Here is a 23,793-nt window from a genome sequence, read left to right as displayed (position 1 = left end):
CCTTCAGGATGGACAGAGTGAGTGCTGCGGGGGGGAATATTTCGCTCATGAAAAATAATATTCATCGTCTGGATCTTCCGTTGTCCTCGCAGCCTCTCATTGACTGTGCGGTGTGTTACAAGACTGAGGAAAACCAGATCAGACCGGATCCCGTGCCGTACGTCCACTGCATTCAGAGGCCCAGACTCACTGAGGTACGCCGGGGGTGTCGGCACTTTTGTTTTCTTATTCCAAAATTTGGTAATCCACTTTTCCGGATTTTCTTCCGGCAATTTTAGGACATGGTCTTGACCAGGACGGAGCACTGCAAACAAATGAACTACAACGCCGGAGGTCTGACGCTTTTAGCCGTGCAAATGGATTAAAACGGATTCAAAACAAAACAACACTTTGAAAAAAAAATGTAGCCTGGCGCATGCTCATTTTATTGCAAGTGAAACAGATTTGATGCTGCCATCCAAGCATTTTTTTTGGTGTGCAAAAGGAAATATTGCTAACATTAAAAATGTCCAATAAGGATTATGCTGAGTTTTGCTTTACAAACACTTTTTTCCCCCAGTCATCTAAAGTAACTGAGTACAAATACTTTGCTAATGTCCTCGTGTAGGATTTTCACTTATCTGTACTTTACAGTATTTATCCTTCTTCTACGCACATTAAAAAAACTGCAATAACACATTGATGTACATGAAATGAACTAATATGAATTCAGTGGCGCCAGGAAACATATAATCCAGATATTTCCTTTGCCGCTTATCCTCACGAAGGTCGCGGGGAGTACCGGAGCCTATCCCATCTGTCAACGAGCACCCTGAACTGGTCGTCAGCCAATCGCAGGGCACATAGAAGACAAACAGCCGCACTCACAATCACACCTAGGGACAATTTAACCCCGAATCCGCCTGTGTGGAGTTTGCATGTTCTCCCCGTCCCTGTGTGGGTTTTCTCCGGGTGGGCACTCCGGTTTACTCCCGCATCCCCAAAACATGCAACGTTAATTATTAACACTCTAAATTGCCCGTAGGTGTGATTGCGAGTGCGGCTGTTTGTCTCCATGTGCCCTGCGATTGGCTGGCGACCGGTTCAGGGTGTACCCCGCCTCCTGTCCGTTAACAGCTGGGATAGGCTCCAGCACTCCTTGCGACCCTTGTGAGGATAAGCGGTTAAGAAAATGGATGGATGGCTGGATAAATTGCCCCTAGGTGTGATTGTGAGAGCGGCTGTTTGTCTCCATGTGCCCTGCGATTGGTTGGCGACCAGTTCAGGGTTTACCTTGCCTCCTGCCCGTTGACATCTGGGATAGGCTCCAGCACTCCCCGCGACCCTTGCGAGGATAAGCGGCCAAGAAAATGGATGGTCGGATGAAATTCTCATTTTCTATTTTTTTTTAAATAACTCACTGACCAATGAGAGTTCCTCATGGGTGTTTACCTTTGTAAACCACTAGATGGCAGAATAGAGTCGTGCAAAGCTTCACGTTAACGCAACCAATTACCGGAATGCTTCTCATGTGGGTCCACCAACATCAATAAAGGCAGTTCGAAGCCGCCATCTGCAATCAATGCTCTCTTGGTCACAAGATTTCAGGGGAATTTGAACAATGCAGCCCTTGTGTCATTTTTAAGTTTATTTGCACTTAATTGTATAACCAAAATAAGTCCAACATTAAAAAACAAATGCTTAATAGAGGCTCGCGTTTTTAAAGTGCCCGGATATTGTTGTTTTGCCTTTAACAAAGTACCCGGATGTTCACCTTCCGCCTCCAAGGAGCCGCCTGCGCGTTGCCCCGCCTCCTCTTCCTCCTCCTCTTCCTCCTCCCCAGGTGCCGTCGAGCCTCCCGACATTTTGCCCGTGCTCCGCCTTGACCGCCATTACGGTAAATCCGCTTCTCGTTCGGCTTTGAACAACACAAGGGCGCAAGCGGCTCACACTACTCCTCCGCTCCGGAGGATGACGAGGGACATTAATCGGCATCCGTGAAAACCGACGGAGCCATGCGGCGACCGCTTCCACGGGGAAGCTCTCCACGCCTACCTTCATTTCTCGGACCTTCCACGGGAAGCTAAGAAGGGAGTTTTCACACGATTTTTTTTCTTCGTGGCGAGCGTCTGTTCCAGTCTAGGCTTTTTTTTTTTTTTTTTTGAACCCACAAGGGGGGTGTGGCGTCTTTCCCAACCGGGAAGCCTGTTTTTAAGCCTTTTCCAGAACCGACTCAGACCGCGACGCGCCGTCCGGAGGAAGACCGTCGTCCCGTTGGTTTCATCCCCGGGACACGGGAGGTGGAGCCGAAATCCGTCAACACCAGACGGCGTGAAAATGACGATGTCGGTCCCGGAGAGGAAATCGGGATCGGAGGGGAAGGAGGAGGAGAGCGAGGATGAGAGCGAGATCGTGGAGGAAAGCCCCTGTGGGCGATGGCAGAAGCGCAAAGAACAGGTTGGTGGCTCGTGAAATGATGAAACGTGCTGTACGTGCAAAGTGTGCCCCACGGCAAACTCCTCTTCCCACGGGTCACTTCATTAGGCACCCCTGCACCGTCCGAACGCGAGAACCGCATCTTCGGTTCGGCCACTTCGCACCGGTGCGCGACTGCCCCTTCATCGTTTATACACACTATAAAATCTCACCTTTATGAGACTCTCTATTTACATGATTTTTTTCCCCCCCCCAAGAACAAATTGTCTTTGTTTACGAAAACACGTACCGTGACCCGACTGACTAGTTTTTTTTAAGATACGAGCCACCATTCTTGCGAGTGCAAATTTAAGATACGAGCGTTGTGTGGTTGTTAATGACATGCAATTATTTTTATTTACAAAAATATGCTCTGTAAGCCCGTTGAACTATACATTAGGTTCGTTGAAGACAAAATTGCTGTGGGTGTCACAAAAATATGTGCATTTGGTACGTAGATTAGTCAAAATTGTCTTAGACATTGTACAAGTTGGTAATAGGTCTAAATCAACTTCCATAACTCCTTTGCTCATTATAACCAGTTTAATTTACTAGCTAAATTGTCATTACAACAAGTTACTACTCTGGTCTATGCTAGCTAGAAGTCAAAACAGCTCAAATATAGGCTAATTTAATATTTTTTGGGTACATTCTAAAGTTTCGCAAATCCAAACCAACAAAACTAGCCGTTAAAGTAAGATTATAGGTCGCTACAATGGTTCCTGAAATATTTATGTTCATTCTAAGCAGTTTAATTTACTAGCTAAATTGTCATTACAACAAGTTACTACTCTTGTCCATGCTAGCTAGCTAGAAGTCAAAACAGTTCAAATACAGGCTAGTTTAATATTTGTTTGGTACATTCTCAAGTTTGACAAATCCAAACTAACTAAACTAGCTGGTAAAGTAGCATTATATGTCGCTAAAAGGTTTTTGGCAATATCCACGCTCATTATAAGAAGATTACTTGACTAGCTAAATTGTCATTACAACAAATTACTACTCTGGTCTATGCTAGCTAGAAGACAAAACAGCTCAAATACAGGCTAATTTAACATTTGTTTGGTACAGTCTAAAGTTTGAAAAATCCAAACTAACTAAACTAGCTGGTAAAGTCCCTAAAAGGTTTCCTTCAATATCTATGGTCGTAATAAGCAGTTTAATTTACTAGCTAAATTGTCATTTCAACAAGTTACTACTTTGGTCCATGCTACCTAAAAGTCAAAGAACCTTAAATACAGGCTAATTTAATATTTAAGTAATTGTTAGACTGCTAAGCATCAATATTGTCACCAGTGGCGAAAGTAGCACATCTGATAGCTATTAAAAGGCTAAAGATTGTTTATTGTGTGTGTCAATTTTTTTTTTAATGAAAACCATGTGCATGCGAAAATGATGATACCCCTGAATTCTGCCTAGCAACCAAGGTAGTGGTTCGAACGAACTAGCCTACTTGCTTGCGAAGTTGCTAACCTTTTTTTTGTGTGGTTTTATTAGATCAGAAGTTGTTGTTATCAGACAACAAAAATGACAGGCTTTACGACTCAGTCGTTACGCATCGAGCAGGGGTGCCACCCCCCGCTAGCGATTTGTGATAAAGTCAAGACTTTTAACGCGAAGGTTATCTCTGGCTCGCACACTTCTGCAGCCAGCACAACCCGACCTCACACAGCCACGCCAGAAAGTACGCTCGGCCTTTCGCAACCCCCACCCGAGCGTTGTTCCGCCCATTGATTACCTAACTTTATTGGTTCTATCACCCCCCACCCCTGGCTAATAGCGCTAGCCGGCTATCAATAAGCGCTGGGATGCATTCGCTAAACACCTCTAGGCAACGCTATAGATGGCCGCTTATATTTGGTTATTATTTTTCATGTATTTGATGATGTCAAGCGAGCGTCACTGGGCCTATCCTCTCGCAGGCTCAGTTCTATCCCACATGCTCGGTAAATAAGTCAGTGTGTCAAAGTTCGCGTTGCGCGCCGCTCGATTTGTTATTGAGCTCGGGCATTTAAATAAACACGCCGGCAAATGGGTCGGTTCTCTCTCCCGGTACTAGTCCAGTCCTCGTTTGGAAATCAAAAGTCTCCGTTCGAATGAGACTACACAGGAAATCGAGCCCGGTTGAGTCAACCTGTATTTTTCCGAACGGCGACATTCGCCAGTGTGACTCACGCGCGATGTGTCAAAATCAGATTTTGATTTTCCCTTCGCACTTTGCATGCTATGCTAAAGCCGCATAGGAATGCAACCCAATTATTATTTTTTCTATATTAAGGATGTTTTATCTTTGGATTTGAGCTGATTCTTACCTGACCACAGCGACACTATGTAAAATTATCTATGTGCATATTCTGTATTCAGGTTAGAATCTTGCTATTGGCTAGCATAACAACTATCTTCTTCCACAAACGTAAATGCTTATTAAGCTGCCTTTTATGATTTATGCACTCAGGATGCGATCGTACTACATGTTAGTCATTGGTAATATTTTAGCCAAAGTTGTTTTGTAATTGCACCATTTTAAGATGTTTTTTTTTTGGTTGTTTGTTCCAAGTAATGCAAAGCAAGAAAATATTTCACAAAATCGTGTTAGAGGCTTTCGACAAGGAGCGAGCTAATTTCAAATTTTCAGTCTTAATGTACATTTTCGAGGCTCATGAGGACGCCAACGAGGGCTTTTGTGTGAATCGGATGTTTTTACAGCCAATCCAATCAACGCTACTGTGTCACTGGGGGATTGCTCGGTCACATGACTTTAAGCTCCATGGCTGCAATCGCAGATTTATGAATGGTTTAACGGTGCAATGTGTGTGTGTGTGTGTGTGTGTGTTGACGTGGCCTTCGATAAGATCTTGCATAGCGGCGTTTTCTCAACACCACGAGTGTTGGCCGGGAAGATTGCGACAAATGGGCTTAAATGTTTTGGTTATTAGAACAGAAGTACGTTAATTTCCGGCCTCCGAGCCGCGACTTTTTTCACACGCTTTCAACCCTGCGGTGTATGCGGCGATGCGGCTCATTTGTGCATTTTTTTCTGACGGCCGTAAGGGGGCACTCGAGCGGAAAAACGTAAGAATGAGACCGGTGGAATATATGTGCCGAGGAACTGACTTTTACCGGCCCTGTTAGTGCTGCGCGAGCGTGTTGCTGCTGCGTTACTGGCGCGTCTCAGTGATATTTAGCCGCAAGTTTTATTTTAACCGGCCCTGTTAGCGTTAGTGCTAGTGTTGGCGCGGCGCTGTGGTTAGCACTAGCGGCAGCTCAGCACTAGCGTTAAACTCTTTCCGTGTACCATTTTTCTATGTAAATATCTCGGGTAACAATGTGGGTACTTGCGGCTTTTACACGGGTACGCCGTATGTATGTACCAAATGGTATTTCCTTTACAAATGCACTCGGTTAGGCTTGTAACTAGGTGCGGTCTGTAGGCCGGGAATTACGGTAGATAATATTTCCTCCAGAATCATAACTGAAAAGTTGATGGTTTAGAATCGTGTCGGTTGTTTAGAATTGGTTATCGATTAATTGCGTCTCGAGCCCAAAATTGACACTGGCATTGAAGTAGGAGTTTAGAACATTCTCTGAGAAATATTCCTATCTTGTTAAGGATCATGAAAAAAATCTAAATCAATTGTTTATTAAGGAAATGGAAGCACAAGAGTATTTGTCATCGAAACGGTACGGATGCTGGCGCTAGCCCAACGCGATATTTCACCATATTGTGGCATCCAAATGATGCTGTCGCTGTCCGCTCCGCTTTCGCTTCAATACGGTTGTGACGTTCCTGTCGTTTCAGGCAGACATTTCCCACGTGGACGCCGGCGCAAGTCCCCGTGCGGAATGTCTCGGGGCAGCGCCGTGTCCGAAAGCATAGAGCCTCGGCAGGAGTAATTTGTGAAAAGTTGCTGATATGTGTGCGGTATCAAAACAAAACGTGATGTGTTTTGCCGTTCCTCATTTAAACACGAGGTTGAGGGAGTGATGTTAGCACACGCACGCTAATGATATTTTAACATCTTGCTCGCCCTAAATCTTTTAAGTGGGATGTGTACTTTTTGTAGTACCTAATCGTTCTCACCCTTTTGTCGAGCTAATTTGTCATTGTCGCGTCATTGTTACATTTACATTGCGTACGTGTCAACGATGTACATTCAAAAATGTTTATATTAGCAAATGTTGTGTTGCTCTTTCTACAAGTAGATCAAAACCCAGCTCGTAGACTGGTTGGTGATAATGTGCATTACGTGAAGATCCTAGTGCTTCCCAAATATATTACCAGGTACTAATACTTCCCGTACTTTGTTGTTGCAGTTTTTCCAAGTCCACTACGGGGTGTATTCGTTTGTTATCCGCATTAGTGTCTCCTAACTGCGACGCACAACTCAGCAGCTGCAGTCAAGTTGATGAAAATGCACTCTTGATGTGCTTTTAGCGTTGCCGTATGGCTTTAAAAAGAACGCAGCCCGGGCGGGGCTCCGGTCAATAGTAATTTGTTGCTTTTTGACTTTGACCAGGTGCGCTGATACAGTCCTCGCGCTAAAAGAACACGCGGCCCTTCAACGTTCCACAAGCTCTCCGTCAGACCGGCGAGGCGCAAATCGTACGCCTCTGTTGTAACCTTCGAGAAAATACGGGATACAGTTTGAAGTGCTGTTGTTGCATTCCGACAGTCTTTATCCTCCAGCCTGAGAGAGGGAACGTGGCTATCTTAAAAGCAACGTCATACTACACACTAAATGCGACAAAGTGGCGTTCGGGTTCCGCTATGTTTTGTTCCTGATGGGTTTTTATGAAATCCAAACTAGCAAAACTAGCCGTTAAAGTAGCATTATAGGTCGCTCTAAGGGTTCCTGCAATATCTATGCTCATGTTAAACAGTTTAATTTACTGGCTAAATTGTCGTTACAACAAGTTACTAATCTGGTCCATGGTACTTAGAAGTCAAAGCGGCTTAAATACAGGCTAATTTAATATTTGTTTGGTACATTCTTAAATTTGACAAATCCAAACTAACAAAACTAGCCGTTAAAGTAGCATTGTAGGTCGCTACAACGGTTGCTGAAATATCTACGCTCATTATAACCAGTTTAATCTACTAGCTAAATTGTTGTTACTACTCTGGTCCATGCTAGTTAGAAGTTAAATCAGCTCAAATACATGCTAATTTAATATGTAAGTAATTGCTAGACTTCTAAGCATCGGTACTTGTTACCAGTGGCTAAATTAGCACGTCTGATAGCTATTAAAGGGCTAAAGATTTTTTATTTTTAGAAGCAGCTAAAGTAGTGGCTAAATTTATGTCAGCTTACTATTTTGTTGTGGATCGCTACGTGTTAGAAATGGCTAAACTACAGTCGTTGTTAGATTAGCATTCCGCTTGGGTACTAGTTCGATTCCAGACGATGATACAAGCAGCTAAAATAGAGCCCAATGTAATATGTACGGATATTACTAGCGTGCTAAAGTAGCGCGTCTTTTCATTTTTAAGATCTTAAGGATTGGGTCCCTAAACTTTCGCTTTCTTATTATATCAGCTAGTTACTAGCCTGCTACAGCGAGCAAGTAAATTAGCCTAGCATCTGACTGACCGACTGATGGTTTCTCAATTTAAAAACGTCGACATCGCTAAAGTCGAGGCTAACGACTCGTCGACTATGGATCCCATGCTAGGTGAAGTCAAAGCTAAAAGTGCGGGTCATGTAAGTGCCTACGTGCCGTGGGTCAGGTTTACAGAAGCAAGTGGACGTCTGTGATGAAAAGCAGCCATTTTCTCGCAGTTGAGATGATTATCAGATAAGAAAACCAATTTCCACGAGGCCAATAACGCTCACGCACATAAAACACTCCGCCATTCCCCTTGGGATGTAATCAAATTCTGCAACGTGAGCGGGAATTGTGTTTTTTGCAGGCTTGCGTATCTGCTTTGTATTCACGGTTTGAACGCGCTGTCGGCTCAACGCGCCCAAAGTGTCTTGCGCGGCCGTCAATCCTGGCGATAAAGTGCATTGCTTAACGTCTTCAGTCCGTCGCTTTGTTTATACAGTCACGCGTTGTTCTCGCAGAACAGTGGTCGGTCTCATCGTGGACCATTTGGACTCGCTAAAAGCGCTTTCCTCGCCCACGTACTGCCGTTATGTTAGCGCTCAGCGCCGGTTCATTCTCTCCGGCCGTCGCCCGGGATTGACTGCGGCGGGATAAGCGCTGTAAACCTCTTAGACGGCTTTGGCGACATCCGTGGAGAGAAACGCCGCTTCGCAGACAATTTGAACGTTACTGTACCTTTTTTTTTTTTTTTTTTATAAACTCATCCAAAACACAAATATTAAAGGTACAGTAGGTACATTAAAAAAAAAAAAAAAAAAAGAGACTTGTAAATACATGCTTAGTTAAAACACGCATATTCTAGTGCCGCATGTATTTGGATGAATATATGGAGACGGTGGATCAGCTTAGCCTCACAGTTCTGAGGACCCGGGTTCGATCCCGGCCCCGCCGTTCGTTTCTATCGCAGCCCACATTGTAGTTATTGCTTCTGTCGGAGGGCCGTTATGACTGAAACCATGAAAATCTTTTAACTGAGCCGTCATATTTACATATTAAATTCATCAACTAGTTTTGGAATCAGAAATCAAGGGTAGTGAGTTTTTCAACTGTTGTTGCTGTTTGGTGGCACAAAAATGCTTGCAATATCTCGTCACCATTTATGATATGACAATTTGAATTTTTTTGCCCAGATTTTAACAAAAATCATGGAAGTTCATGCACATGATTTGCCTTTGCGGGCTACATGAAATCGTGTGGCGGGCCGCATTTGGCCCCCGGGCCTTGACTTTGACACCCGTGCTCTAAATTGCCCCTAGGTGTGGTTGAGAGCGCGACTGTTTGTCTCGATGCGCCCCGCGATTGGCCGGCGATCGGTTTAGGGTGTACCCCGGCCCTCCTGCCCGTTGACAGCTGGGATAGGCTCCCGCACTCTCCGCGGCCCGAGTGAGGATAAGCAGCAAAGGAAATGGATGGATATGGATATGAGATTAAAAATATTAGACCAAAAATGTGACATGTACAAAATACAATTGATTGGAAAATACACATTTGACGAAATTTACTGTACAATACAATGTAAGCACATCCCTGAATGTTGCTGTCGCTTTCTTTTGCGATTTTCATAACTCTAACGTGCGTGTCCGTCTTGTTTTTCGTCACCTTCATCTTTTTTTTTTCTCTCGCTTTGAAGCCGCAAGACGCCCGCTTCCCTCGCAGGGTTGGACTCTCATTTTAATCCCCCGTCGGAGGATAAACACGAATCTCCCAAGTCACAGTAATCACACTGTACGTCTTTGCGCCACTCGGCGCCGTCTTAACGCTCGCCGCTAATTGACACGGGTCAACAAAACAGCGCTTTCTCCGGCTCTACCGTTTGTACTCTACGTTATTTCACTAATTCAACCTCTGTCACCCCTTTTTTTTTTTTTATCTTTGCTGCAAAGCTGTACACCAGTAAGGCCGCCATGCCAAGGGAAAGGTCACACTCTTTGTCTATTTTTTTTTTTTCTAAGCGCAAGCTGGCTCCAAGAACTCTGAGAACAGTCAGTTGTGCAAGCACGGCAGTTTTTGGGGAAGAAAAACAAAAACAGTACCGCTCGTTCTCCAGGAACATGAAAACGGCCGGCTAAAAAAAAAAAAAAAAAAAAAAGGCCAATCGGTGACGCGTCCGTCGTCCTCTCGCCATATTGTGGAGGAGGCAAAAACCAAAGTAGCTTTCACACAAAAACCGGGAGTAATTTTAAACGGCAGTGTGAAAGGGGCTACATCTGGGGCCACTGTTAGTTGTTGACTGTAATGTGACGATGCTAATGGCGCTAACGAGGCTACGCACTTCCGGAACCGGATATGCTGCGTTGCCTCATTAGCGGGACATTTTGCTGCCCCGCGGCACGTTTTAGTCTGGCGACGGCAGAAGACGAATCTGAAAACGAGATATCAAAGAAAATTAGCAATTAGTCGGCGTCGACAAATCTTAAATCTCGACAAAGAGAAGTTAAAGTGTTGACAGATGGGTTCAGCGCGAAAGCTATGCTAATTTCTCTTAGCCATTTTTATAGCGTTTAAGCTAACTGTCGTTCTTTCGATGAACTTTGCCCTTTTCTCATCGTTTTTCTTTTAAAAATCATTTTTTAACGTACTAGTTTTCATTCTTTCTTGTAATCTACTCCAAATCTACATACTATATACTTATATATATATATATATATATATATATATATATATATATAACGTGTGGCCTCGTTTCAACCAGTCAAAATGTCGCGCCCGACGCAAAAGGCCGCCCAACCTGCCTTTCCGGACTTAAAGAACGTGACACTCGATACCTCGCATGTGCACCTCTGTCGCCGGAGGCAGATGGGGAAATTAAAGGGTGAAATTTATTGCGTAACGTACCGCGTTTGTTTTCATCACGGCCGTCTCGCTCCGACGCGTTCCGAGCGTCGACGTCCCCTCGAGGAAATGTGACGCGGTGAAGGTTAATTTGTTGACGTACAGTACGCGACCTTGTCCGAGATTCCTTTTACGGCCTTTCCTTAAAACCTTCCCCGTGATGTTGCATGTTAAATCGATAACAGTATGAATTTTCGGATGACTAAAAATGACGAGCACATGAACTGATTATTTACGGTGAACCAAAGAAACAAACACATCAAGCTTATTACGCATATTTCTCTGCTGATGGTGAATTGCGTATTGAAGTTTTTAATATTTCATGTCCCTCATATGACCCCATTTTAGACTGGATACACGTCATTATTCATCACACTGTAGACACACACACACACACACACACGTACACACTGTCACTCTCTGATGTTGGCTGCAAGCTGCCCATGTGACATCTTAGGGCGAGAGACTGTGATGAAGAGAGAGAGAGAGAGAGAGAGAGAGAGAGAGGGCAAAGGTCAGCAGACGGTCAGTGGCACAGGCCGCCGGCACTGGCGAGCGAGGAGGGTGAGGCCGGTGACAGCTCTCTCGCTCTCTCTCTCTCGCTCTCTCTCTCTCTCTCTCTCTCTCTCTCTCTCTCTCTCTCTCTCTCTCTCTCTCTCTCTCTCTCTCTTCATCTCCTCATTATCTCGTTGCTACGACGACTACGCCCGGCTTTCGTTCGCCCGTAGATGCCTTGCGGGGATTGATTAGCACGCTTCAGCATCCGAATTAAATATTCCGATCACCGAACTGGACGACGAAATCTTCATTTCTAGAAAATGTTTCGACTTTTTTCACGCGTTACAGTTTTACATAATTTTGCATGATTCACAGATGTTATGACTTTTATTTTTACTTTTTTAGCACACATTTTGATTTTTGTACAAATTTTTCCAGTTTCCTTCAAACAATGCTACGACTTCTGAAAATTTTTTAGACTTTTTCCGCGTGGTTTTATTCTTGCAATGATAATTTATTCTCTCAATGTTATGACTTAAGTCACATAAAATGGTTTTTTTCTTGTAATGTGAGACTTATTCTCATAAAAATCACGACTTGTTTCAACTTTATACTCGTAAACGTAATGCTGTCTTTCTTGTCCCCTGCCACGCCTTTCATTGTTTTTATTTTTATTTATTTTTTATTCATGCAGATGTCACATAGTCAACATCTTGACATTTTCTTCCTTTTATCCGCATTTCGTCTAATCTCCGAGGCCCCCTCTCTGAGACCGAAACGGCAACAAAGCCTCGTTTGCATATCCCCCCACCCGCCCCCCACGGCGACGCTCTCACGGGGGGGGCCGCGGTCTGTCTGGCGACGCTTGAAACGTTGACGCAGTGGCGGCGTGGGACGAGGATCGGCGGCGACGCGCACGAGGGGGCCTCGGGAGCGCTCTCGGTCACCGTGACAAAGAGCTTCTTTCATGGATCGCCGTGACAACCGCGCTGGCCTCCGCACACTTCGCCCGACAGCTCGTACAAAACGCGTCGCGTATGGCACCGCCTCGATAGCGTATGGAAAAGTTGTTTGCGCGTATCCATGATACCTAAGTACGTATACTGCACAGGCGGCGCGTTGGAGCCTATCCCAGCTGTCAACGGGGAGGTGGCGGGGGACACCCTGAACTGGTCGCCGGCCAATCGCAGGGCACATTGAGACAAACAGTCGCATTCACAATCACACCTAAGGGCAATTTAGAGTGTCTGATTAATGTTGCATGTTTTTGGGATGTGGGAGGAAACCGGAGTGCCCACCCGGAGAAAACCCACGTAGGCACGGGGAGAACATGCAAACTCCACACAGGCGGGGGCGGGATCGAACCCGGGTCCTCAGAACTGTGAGGCCAACGCTTTACCACACTGTACTGCCGACTTAAAAGATCCACACACAAAAAAAAAGTATATTAAAGTTGGGGGGAAAAAAATAAATTTTACAAATAAAAAAAAAAAAAAAAAAACATTTGGAATAAACACTGAAATATATGAGTGTTATGACAGAGTTCTTAATGTTACACAAATATATGACAAAACATGAAATACTGGAAAAAAAACAAGTAAAAAAGAAAAAAAACAATCAATCCCTTTTCAACAACGCTTAACATGGTTAGGGTACAAGATAAAAAATACAGAAATATTAGGGGGAAAAAATGGAGTTCAATATTAGAAAATGACATACTAACAAAATATATTTGATAAAAATGTACAAAATAGACACAAATATTAGGAAAATATACAAGTGGTAAGATAAATATGGTAATACCAGAAAGAAATATATGGAAAATAGTGAAATATTAAAAAAATTGGAAAATATACAAAAATATTTAAAAAAATAGTTGACTGAACAGTGTGAATTGTGTTCATTTCTGTATTTTTCCACAGATGAAAAGTTCCGCCGGCCACATTGACCAATGGACGACTTGTCATGAGAGAGAGAGAGAGAGAGAGAGAGAGAGAGCTTTGTTACAAGACTTTCGTGTCTGTGTGTGAAATGTGTCACTTTTAAAGACACAGAAGAGAGTCTGTGCTTGAACTGCAGCCTTTTTACCTGTTGTCAGCAATTTATAACCGTTGCCAAATGGAGGAAATAAATCACCGGCCGCTTAAAGCGCATTCTGACATTCCGAGTTGCGCAAAACACACACGGGCGCGATTTTCGAGACGTTTCAAGCACCGCAGTTCTCTCCCCCCCCCCCCCCAAAGCCCCGGAGTGCTGCAGCTAATTTGCATGAAAAGACAGCCAAAATTATGAAAGACGCCTGCGGCGAAAAATCGGCTGCGACAATACAATGATTTGACCTCCTGTCGGAGGGACAATTGTCGGAACGCTTTTTGAAATTTGTGTGTGTTTTTACGCCGGTATTGTTGACATTTTTTCATTGGAACTCAAACGTCCTTTGTCTCTCGTGATAGCTTCAACTATGGAAATTCATTTCTTATCTTTTGCTATGATCCAGCAAAATCCCCCCCCCCCCAAAAAAAAAAAAAAAAAATCTGTTTCACTCCGGTCATATGATGCTGCAAACATCATAACACGAGAATACAGTGCTTCTAAATCCTTCCACCACCTCCCTTCTGTCAGCCAATCAGAGCCCAGGACCTCAGGTGCTAGTATATCACTCTTATTCCGGCGGTGCCAAGTAACAGAACCCCTCCACCGCAATCCGAACCACCAAGTGGTTCTGGACTTCCGAAGCGACCTGGCAGTCTGCCAAGGCAAGGAATTCCCGCCGAGGGGGGTTGCCGACCCACGACCCGATCCGTAACCGATAATCGGATTATCGTCTCCCGCGCAGGGGCCCCTTGGGGGATCGGACCGAGCGGGCTCGCCTGCAAGGAGAACCGTTCTCGGGAAGACTTGTAGCTGCAGACGTACTGCGGTTGATATTGACGTGGCGGCCGACAGCGGGTGATTTAAGAGGGGACAGACGGCGTGAAAGGAGAGAATAAAATGACCGCAGTTGCCGGGAGCTGGTTGAGGAACCTGCTCTGAAAGCAAGGACCATAAAACAGCAAAACCTGTTAGAACCTGAACCATTTCTCCACAGGGGAAAATGTGCACTCTGGATTTGAAATCTATCTTGGGCGAAAGCAGTCCTGGAATTTTTGCGACGCACGTTGTATAGCGTGAAAAACTATCATGCAGTGTTGTGAGGTGCAAGTAAATCCCGAAAGGGTTCCAACCTTTGACCCTAAGTCATTTTTGTCAAAGTGGCGTTATGGCTGTGAAATAATAAAAATCTTTAACCGCCTCATCATATTTACACGTGAAATTTATAAACTAGTTTGGGAATCAGAAATCAAGGGTAATGGGTTTTTCCTACTAATGTTGTTTGGTAACACAAAAATGCTTGTAATATCCCAACGCTTTTTATTTATGATAGGACCATTTGAAATTTTGGTAGGGATTTGAACAAAAAAATCATGGAAGTCGAGACACGTGATTTGCCTCCGCGGGCCACATAAAATCATCCGGCGGGCCGGATCCGGCCCCCGGGCCTTGAGTTTGACACCGGCGTCCGACACCAACCATCGCAAAAACTCGCCACAGATTTTCCCGGAACTGAATTCCGTAACCTTTGCGTAACCCTGCTTGCAAACATAAACCTCCTTCAGGGAGAGCAAATTTTAGGGACGGCCGCGGTCTGCTCGTCGGGGCCCCAACCGAACAACGGCCCCCCCTGTGGGGCTGCAAACTGAAAGCTGTTTCACGTCCGCGGCGACGTCGGGAACGGCCAGCGCCGCGCCGCGCCGCGCCGTCTATCAATGGCTAGCATTTAGCCCCAGTGGCGAGCGTAGGGCGGGAGACGTCGGAATAATTTTGTCGCCGGGGGGGAGCGTGGGGGGCCGGTCGTTTTGATATAGATGATGGTAGGAGAGCGCCACCTTGTTCAAATTATATAAGCGAGGGACTTCCACGAGTTGCGGGCTTTCCGCTTTTCGGAGGACAGCATAAAGCTGCGGTCCGGTTGTTTTTATTTCTTTTTAGAAATTGATGCAACAATATCTCATCATTGTGAATGGATTATATGGAGCTATTATCTTCTCAGCTCTTCTTTTTTGTCATTGCCGTTATCTCGGATGTGCAAAAACCTGTTGCGACTTTGCTTTCATACTCCAATTTGTTTGCAGTCAGTGGTTCTGTTTTTAATTTTGGCAAAGGGATTTACAGTGTGTGAAATGTTGTTTTTTTTAACGGCGGGCATGCGGGTTATTGTCTCCCTTCTCGATGTTTGTCATTTTTACGGCCTAATAATCATAATTTTGTGAGCAATCGGCTACAGAACACTAGGGGAAATCTGTTTTGCAACTCAATAAGTACCGTAATTGCCGGCCCACAGAGCGCACCCGGTTATAAGCCTCACCCAGTCCATTTGGAAAGGAAATACCATTTGGTACACACATAGGCCGCAGCCGTGTAAAAGCCGCAAGTGCCCACATTGACACCCACATTGAAACAAGAGATATTTACAAAGGAAGACGGTACACAGGGAGTTTAACGCTAGCGCCACCGCGCTAATGCTAACGCTAGTGCTGCCGCGCTAACAGGGCCAGTTAAAAAAAAAAAAAAAAAAAAACATACTAGTAAAAATCACTGAGACACGGCAGCAACACCGTAGCGCAGCGCTCACAGGGCCACTTCCTCGGCACATATATTCCACCGGTCTCTCTCTTACCTTTTCCGCTCGAGTGCCCCCTTGTGCCCGTTAGAAAAAAATGCATAAATTAGCTGCATCGCCGCATAAACAGCAGGGTTGAAAGCGTGCGGGGGGGGGAAAAAGTGGCGGCTTGTAGGCCGTAAATGACGGTATTTATTTTGTTTGTTTGTCTCTCCGCCTCTCGCAAGGTGAGCCAAGGCAACGTGCCCGGCGTGGAAAGCGCCTCGCTGGCCATGGACACGGAGGAAGGCGTGGAGGTGGTGTGGAACGAGGTGCTGTTCTCCGACAAGAAGGTCTTCAAAGCGCAGGAGGTAGTGTTACCTTTACTTTCAGAACTTTATTACATTGCAACCTTTTCGTTCAGCTTTAATATTTATCGCACAAATACAAGTCGTGTTATCGCAACTTTTTTTCCTCGTCGTAGTACGTCTTGGTCCACTGCATGATTGTTTTTTTTTTTTTTTTCTTTTTGCGGCGGCATTCTTTTAACATCCATCTGTCCGTCCATTTTCTTAGCCGCTTATGCTCACATGGTCACGGGAGTGCTGGACCCAATGTGGCCCTATTTTCTTACAAAATATATGACTTTGTTCTCATAATTGCAATTTTTTTCCACATGGTATTCTGACTGTTTCACTCAACTGATCTTTTTTACACTCATGATGACTGAAAATGTTGTACCGTAATTCCCGGCCTATAAGCGACTTTTTTCGCACGCTTTCAACCCTGCTGTTTATGCGGTGATGCGGCTAATTTGCCACAAGGGGGCACTCAAGCGGAAAAGGTAAGCGTGAGACCGGTGGAATATGTGTGCCGAGGAATTGACTTTTACCGGTCCAGCCTTATTAGCGCTGCGCTAGCGTGTTACTGCCGTGTCTCAGTGATTTTTACCGGTATGTTTTTTTTTAACCGGCTGGCACAGAGCTAGCATTATCATTAGCGTGGCATTAGCGTTAGTGCGGCGGTGCTAGCGTTAAATTCTCTGTGTACCGTCTTTCTTTGTAAATATCTCCTGTTTCAATGTGGGCACTTGCGGCTTTTACACGGGTACGCCGTATGTATGTACCAAATGGTATTTCCTTTACGAATGTACTGGGTTAAGGCTTATAATCAGGTGCGCGCTGCAGCCCGGGAATTACGGTATTCTTTCTTTAATATGTTAGATTTGGTTTATATCAAATCTAAGTATTTTAGTTTCTCCTACCTGAATATATGAGATCATCAAGTGTAGATGTTGACATTTTTAATATACACGGTTTGTTGGTGCGGCGTAGGAGAAGATCAAGGAGATGTTTGAGAACCTGATGCAGGTGGAGCACCCCAACATCGTCAAGTTCCACAAGTACTGGCTGGATATGAAGGAAAGTCAGGCTCGGGTACGTTTCTACTTGTTTTGGAGATTTATTTATGTATGCGGCATACGCGCTTACATTAATGCCATCCGCAGGTGATTTTCATCACAGAGTACATGTCCTCGGGCAGCCTCAAGCAGTTTCTCAAGAAAACCAAGAAGAACCACAAGACCATGAATGTGAAGGTGGGTCTTAGCGGGTCCGCGATCGTCGCGCTCGTGTTTCCGCTCCCCAGTCCTAACTGAAATCCACATTTTCGAACAGGATTAGCTGTTATGTAACGCGGCGGGCCGATGCTTCCCCCAGCTGTGGGCCCACCGCGCGAGGTCGACACGTTCACGCCGCCCGCTTGAAATTTTAAACCTCTTGACCTTTTTTTTAAAAAAAATAAGAGACGCTACACATCGTGCGGAGAAAAAAAAATGAGTGCACACCACATAACTTTTGTAGTACCAAGACTGACCTGTGGGAGGCAGCATGTTTTTTCCCACTTTATCCAGATTACAAAGAAGAAGAAAATTGGAGAATCTCAACTGCTACATCGGTTGTAAATATTATTGAACAGATTTTAAAATTTACGATTGTCGGCCCAGATGGCTTCCAGGGTTGACACGTCAAAGGATAATCGTTAAAGATCAACTTTTATAAAAAATCCGATGATGCGGCTTTTGCCGACTTTGATTGCAATGAAAGGAAAATGCTAAAAAAAAAAAAAAAAAAAAAAAACATTATTATTGTGGGAGTGTGTGTGCATAACACTTTACTAAAATGGACCCTCGATGAAAATTGAATCCATGTTTTTGTGTGTTGTACTTCAGGCCTGGAAAAGATGGTGCACGCAGATCCTCTCCGCCCTCAGGTACTGCATCGATTACCTTTATTAATTTTTATGGCAATGCTGCAGCACCCGACTATTTTATTTATGCATGACGCCGGTTTCCGCCTCCCCCCGCAGCTATCTGCACTCTTGCGATCCGCCAATCATTCACGGCAACCTGACATGCGACACCATCTTCATCCAGCACAACGGCCTCATCAAGATCGGCTCAGGTCTGACCCCTGCAGGGCTTACCGTGCTACCGCCGAGCAATAATTCATCTTCTTTTATGATCTTCTCTCCGCAGTGTGGCACCGACTCTTTGTCAACGGTAAGAAATAGGCTCCACTTTCCCTTCCCTCCGTTCTGTACGATTATTTCGGGCACTTTCACCTCTTCTCAGTGTTCCCGGACGCCAACGTCCAGGGCAAAGGGAGGCAGCATCGCGACGAGCAGCGGAATCTTCATTTTTTCGCCCCGGAATATGGAAGTAAGTTTTAATGCTGATTCAGCCGCCGAACTCAAAAAGAACTCGATTGTCAGGACTTGGGGTGTTTCCTGCGGAAGTCGGCGAGTTAAACATTAACTCGATCTGCTTTTCCTCCGCGTTTTCCGTATGTCTCCACCCACTCGGCTTTTCCCCTCAGCCGGCGAAGATGATTACGCCATCGACATTTTCTCCTTCGGCATCTGCGCGCTGGAAGTGAGAAAGCCGGACGCGTGCGTCTGCTTCGCGAGCGCCTCGGCGTGCGGTTGACAGACGATTTGTCGCCTCTAGATGGCGGTGTTGGAGATCCAGGCCAACGGAGACGCCGCCGTCTCCAAGGAGGCCATCGTCAACGCCGGCCAGTCCCTGGAAGACCCTCTGATGAGAGTATGAGCGACATTGTTTATAATCTCCTCCTCCACATTGTCAAAATAGAGTCCATGTTACATGACCTCTTGGATACATTGTTAATGCAAACCAGCGCGTTTCCCCTTTAAGAATAGCACTCCGTAACGTTGTGCGGACGGACGCTGCCTTCTCCACGCAGGAGTTCACCCAGTCGTGTTTGCGCCCCGACGCCAAGCTGCGCCCGACCGCCCACGACCTCCTCTTCCACCGCGTCCTGTTCGAAGTGCACTCCCTCAAACTGCTGGCCGCCCACTGCCTCATCAACAACCAGTGTGAGGCTCTCGCCGCGCGTTACGGGTCTCCCGGGAGTACCCGTCGAGTGTGGAGTCAACCAACCATGTTCTTTGCGCCGGGTAGACTTGCTCCCCGAGAACTGTGTGGAAGAGAGGACCAAGTCCTTCGACCCCAACGCCGTCATGGCCGAGATCAAGCATGAAGACAGGCTTGGAGTTCAGCTAAAGTAAAAAAAAAAAAGACGTCACAGACCCTGGTAGTTTTGGCAAATCCTCAATATCATCACAATATATCTGACAGGTACTCCCACGTGTCCCCTTTGGAGCTGGACAAGTTTCTGGAGGACGTCAAGTAAGTGGCACACGGTCAACACGGCGAGGCGGATTAGCCCGCGATGCTAAACCCGCCGTCCGTCGCCCGCCTTTCAGGAACGGGATTTACCCCCTGATGAACTTCGCCTCGTCCCGGCCGCATCCCGTCCCCCGCGCCCTCTCCTTGTCTCAGGAGCAGGTGGAGACGGTCAAGACGCCCACGCCGGAACCCCAGGAGACGGAGAGCAGGAAGGTCGGTCCCTTCCCCGTCAACAGCGGTGGCGTCTTATAGCCGGAAAAATGTGATTCACTCCCTCGTCTTTGTCAGGTCCTTCAGATGCACTGCACCTTGGAGTTGAACGAAGAAGGGAACAAAACTCATGTGAGTCACGTAGTACATCAGGTACATCCCCGTGAGGCTCTCTTATCGGGCTCCGCGTTCCGTCTTATCTTCGCTTTTGACTCGTTTTGAAATTTCTCAACCGCAGCTGTCTTTATTCCTCAAGATGGACGACAAACTTCACCGGCAGCTGAGCTGCGACATCCTCCCAAGTAGGTTCACCGCTGAATAGTGTCGACATAAATGCAAGTCCGTTAGCGTCGGCGTTCTCGCGGCCTCGAGTCCCCGCGCTCTTTATTTTAACGACGTCGTGTGCACTTTTCAGCGGACACGTCCAAAGACCTCGCCAGCGAGCTCGTTCACTACGCCTTCATAAATGAGGTACGGTGCATGTATTTGTCATGGCTGTTAAAAATGGAGACTGTAAGAGCAGGGGCGTCAAACTCTTTTTTTTTTTTTTTTTTTTTTTTTTTTTTTTTTGTCGCGGGCCACATTGGCGTTCCAAATCATAAAAATCATTAATTGCTTCATCATATTTACACGTTAAATTTATGGAACCAATTTTGGAATCAGAAACCCAGGATAACGAGTTTTTTAACTGTTGTTGATGTTTGGTAACGCAAAAATGATTTCCATATCTCAAGGTTATCGTTTATGATGTGACAATTTGAAATTTTGGTCCAGATTTGAACAAGAATCGTGGAGGTTGACGCATATGATTTGCCCTTGCGGGCCACATAAAATCATGTGGCAGGCCGGATCCGGCTTCCGGACCTCGAGTTTGACACCTGTGTCGCCAACGCTATCATTTATGATATGACAATTTGAAATTTTGGCTCCAGAATCAAAAAGAATCATGGCGGTCGACACATATGATTTGCCTTTTTAATCATCTGGCGGGCCGGACGTGGCCCGCGGGCCTCGACTTTGACACCTGCGATTTATGATATCCATCCATTTTCTTTGCCGCTTATCCTCACTAAGGTCGCAGACAAACAGCCGGACTCACAATCACACCTAGGGGCAATTTAGAGGGTCCAATTAGTGTTTACATGGGAGGAAAACTGAGTGCCCAGAGGAAACCCACGCAGGCGGGGCCGGGGATCGAACCCAAGTCCTCAGAACTGTGAGGCCAACGCTTTACCAGCTGATCCACCGTGCCGCCGATTTATGATGTGACAATTTGAAATTTTGGTCCAGATTCGAACAAGAATCACGGAGGTTGACACTTATAATTTGCCTTTGCGGGCCACATAAAAATAATCCGGTGATGAGGTATCGAAAATCAATATTAATGTACGATCTGTTTTCTCTTGTCACTAAGGAGGACATCGAGAAGGTCGCCGTGGTCCTGGAAGATGCTATCAAACGTCACCGGGTAGGCGCTCTGCCCTCTGGGAGCATGCAGTGAAGTGGGACGGACGGAGGGAGTCACGGATCGTCGTTGAGGGCCTTTTATGGCGTCCTTCAGCCGGAAATGGAGGGAGCAGAAGCCCGTTTGGAGTGAAAGGAACACTGAGGGATGTTGAAAAAGACACAAGACTCAACGGAGGAGTCCCGGCAAACAGAGCGAAGGGCCACGGGAGCGCCAGACGCCTCATGGCCGTGTTCGGATCCCCTCCCTCCGAAGGGCTCGTTTGCCTTAACCCCCGTCGGTTCCGTAGCGGACGCCGCCATCCCAGACATTCATTTTACTCGCGGCCGTCCCGTCAAACGAATGTTTTTGCACTACGGCGTCCACCCCCCCCCCACCCCCGTCCAACCTTTTTAAGTACGCCATCCATCGTGCATTGTTAACTCATCCACTGTGGAATTATTTATTACCAAGAAGCGTCGCACGAGGCTGTGGTGTTTATCTGCGCTCTCTGATATTTCTCCGACTGCGTTTCCTCCGACTCGCCCCCGGGGTCTGAACGGCTCTCTTTTCACCCTGCAGTGCTCTTAAAGGGCTTCTCCCCTCTGAAAGTGTTCTGAGTGCCAAAGACTTGTTGCAAAGTGCCTGATATGGTTACAAAACACAAATGAAATAGAATTAAGGCTTAATTGACGAATTGGGAATGAATGGTTTTGCCTATAGGTGCCACAAGATGGCAGCAAAGCGCTACTTTGCTAGAAATGGCTCTGGCCTGGCTCAATGAAGCTCCTCCCCTCACTTGTGGTCACTTGCAATATGAGCACCCGTATCCCAAATATTTGTTTGTATCTCAAGACAATTTTTTATTTTTTTTTTGGATCTAAAAAAACCCTCATAAATCAAGGCACTCGTATCTCAAGGCACCACTGAATTGGACCGTTGGGCCTGAGCACAAAAGCAACAAATAGTTTTGATAGATGAACAAACATTTGTAAATTAATATAAATTTTCAGACAAACCAAGTGAAATGTCTTTTTAAATTGTACCACTGAAATAAATTCTGTAATTCCGCCATAATTTGTTCTGAGAGATGCACGGCTGCGTTTGATATGAATGTGCAAAAGAACTTCTTGTGCATCGGCTGTAAATATTGTTTTGAATTGTTGACATCCTTCAAATCACAGAGTGGACTTAGTCATATTTTGTTCACCATGTAACTTTTGCTTTCTTATTTTCCGTTGCCCAATTTTATGAGTCTTAACTTTGTATAAATTTTAATACTTAGTTTTTCAATAGCCATAGCGATCCATTTTTCCATTTTGGGTTTAGTTTAAAGTTACATTGAGATTCTTAAGCGATGTTGATCCTGAAATGTAACATCAAGTAAATGTGTCAATTAATATACATTTTCCACTTCCAGCAAAAACATTTTCTTCATACAGCTTGACATAAAAAGTTTTTTTTAATTGCGCTTGTTTTGTCTTTGCCCCCCCCCCCCTGTAAATTCCCAGTTAAATAACAGACTGTTGTACAGTAAATGCTGTAAATTTATTTCTGCCTATCTCCGCAGAGGGGATTCCGGAATCTTGCCGGGCAGTCGTCATCTTCCATGCAGGCTGTGCAGTAAATTTTTTTTGTGGCTTCTTGGGCAAAGTTTACCAAGGATTCCGATCCGATGTGAAACAGTGCCGCTCTTGCTCTTTTATTACCTTGTAAGCTGCATGTCTTAAAAAAAAAAAAAAAAAAAACAACAAAAACTGCAAGCATTCAAAACTTTGCATTTTGCCTTTGTCAATAACAGTTCAGTCCCTGAAAGGCGAGGGAGGGGGTGCTGATTGTGAATGTTTGCATACATGGTACAGTAATAATATTGCTAAATAATAATATTGGTCTTAATCTGTCGAGGCTGTTGAATTTGCCTTTGGATGTGCTCCATTTAAGCATTTGTAAAATATTGTAGCAATGCCAATTAAATAAACATAAGATGTGATTATGTGTGGTGTTATTTATCTATAAAGGGTGTAAGGATGCGTGAATAAAAAAACGGTGTAATGGAAGGAAAAGGAAGGCAAAAATATGGCAAAATTTAAGTTATCATTTTCTGTCGTTTCATGTTTTTTTTTTCTCCTGGAAGTTTAAAAAACAATGTCAGGATTACATTTGGATTGGACTCCCATGAAAATAGTATATTTATTTTTTTGATTGATGTCTTTACGATTATTTTTGAACCGGCATGGCTGTTTCGGCAAACTAGAAACTTCCGTTACAAAACAAGATGGCACAAAAGAATGGTCTTTGCCGTTATTTATAGAATTATATGAAAATCCATCAATTTTCCGAGCCACTTACCCTCACAATTGCGCCTATCTCAACTAACTAACACGTTTAAGTTATTTTTTT

At 45.1% G+C, this 23,793-nt stretch overlaps 1 protein-coding gene across 2 annotated transcripts; it reads left to right on the top strand.

The window, feature by feature from the left end:
• Nucleotides 1-2,142: 2,142 nt before the first annotated feature.
• On the top strand, nt 2,143-23,383 carry nrbp2b (nuclear receptor binding protein 2b). 2 transcript variants are annotated; one of them, XM_061804658.1, is made up of 18 exons: nt 2,143-2,436; nt 16,279-16,401; nt 17,365-17,466; nt 17,538-17,627; nt 18,261-18,301; nt 18,398-18,492; nt 18,567-18,590; nt 18,663-18,749; nt 18,907-18,962; nt 19,038-19,133; nt 19,294-19,426; nt 19,512-19,614; nt 19,689-19,739; nt 19,817-19,952; nt 20,028-20,102; nt 20,188-20,251; nt 20,365-20,420; nt 21,364-23,383. In XM_061804658.1, exons 1-18 carry the CDS (start codon nt 2,317-2,319, stop codon nt 21,448-21,450), a joined length of 1,539 nt encoding a protein of 512 aa, XP_061660642.1. In that variant the 5' UTR covers nt 2,143-2,316; the 3' UTR covers nt 21,451-23,383. The 2 variants fall into 2 exon arrangements, with proteins under 2 accessions (XP_061660642.1, XP_061660643.1); XM_061804659.1 differs by having other exon boundaries at nt 2,147-2,436; nt 20,028-20,081.
• The last annotated feature ends 410 nt before the right edge of the window (nt 23,384-23,793 follow it).

This window comes from Syngnathoides biaculeatus, chromosome 19 (genome assembly GCF_019802595.1).
Source record: "Syngnathoides biaculeatus isolate LvHL_M chromosome 19, ASM1980259v1, whole genome shotgun sequence".
Taxonomy (NCBI): Eukaryota; Metazoa; Chordata; class Actinopteri; order Syngnathiformes; family Syngnathidae; genus Syngnathoides; species Syngnathoides biaculeatus.
The sequence above is the reverse complement of the archived record's forward strand: the minus strand, read 5'-3'. Positions and strand labels throughout refer to the sequence as shown.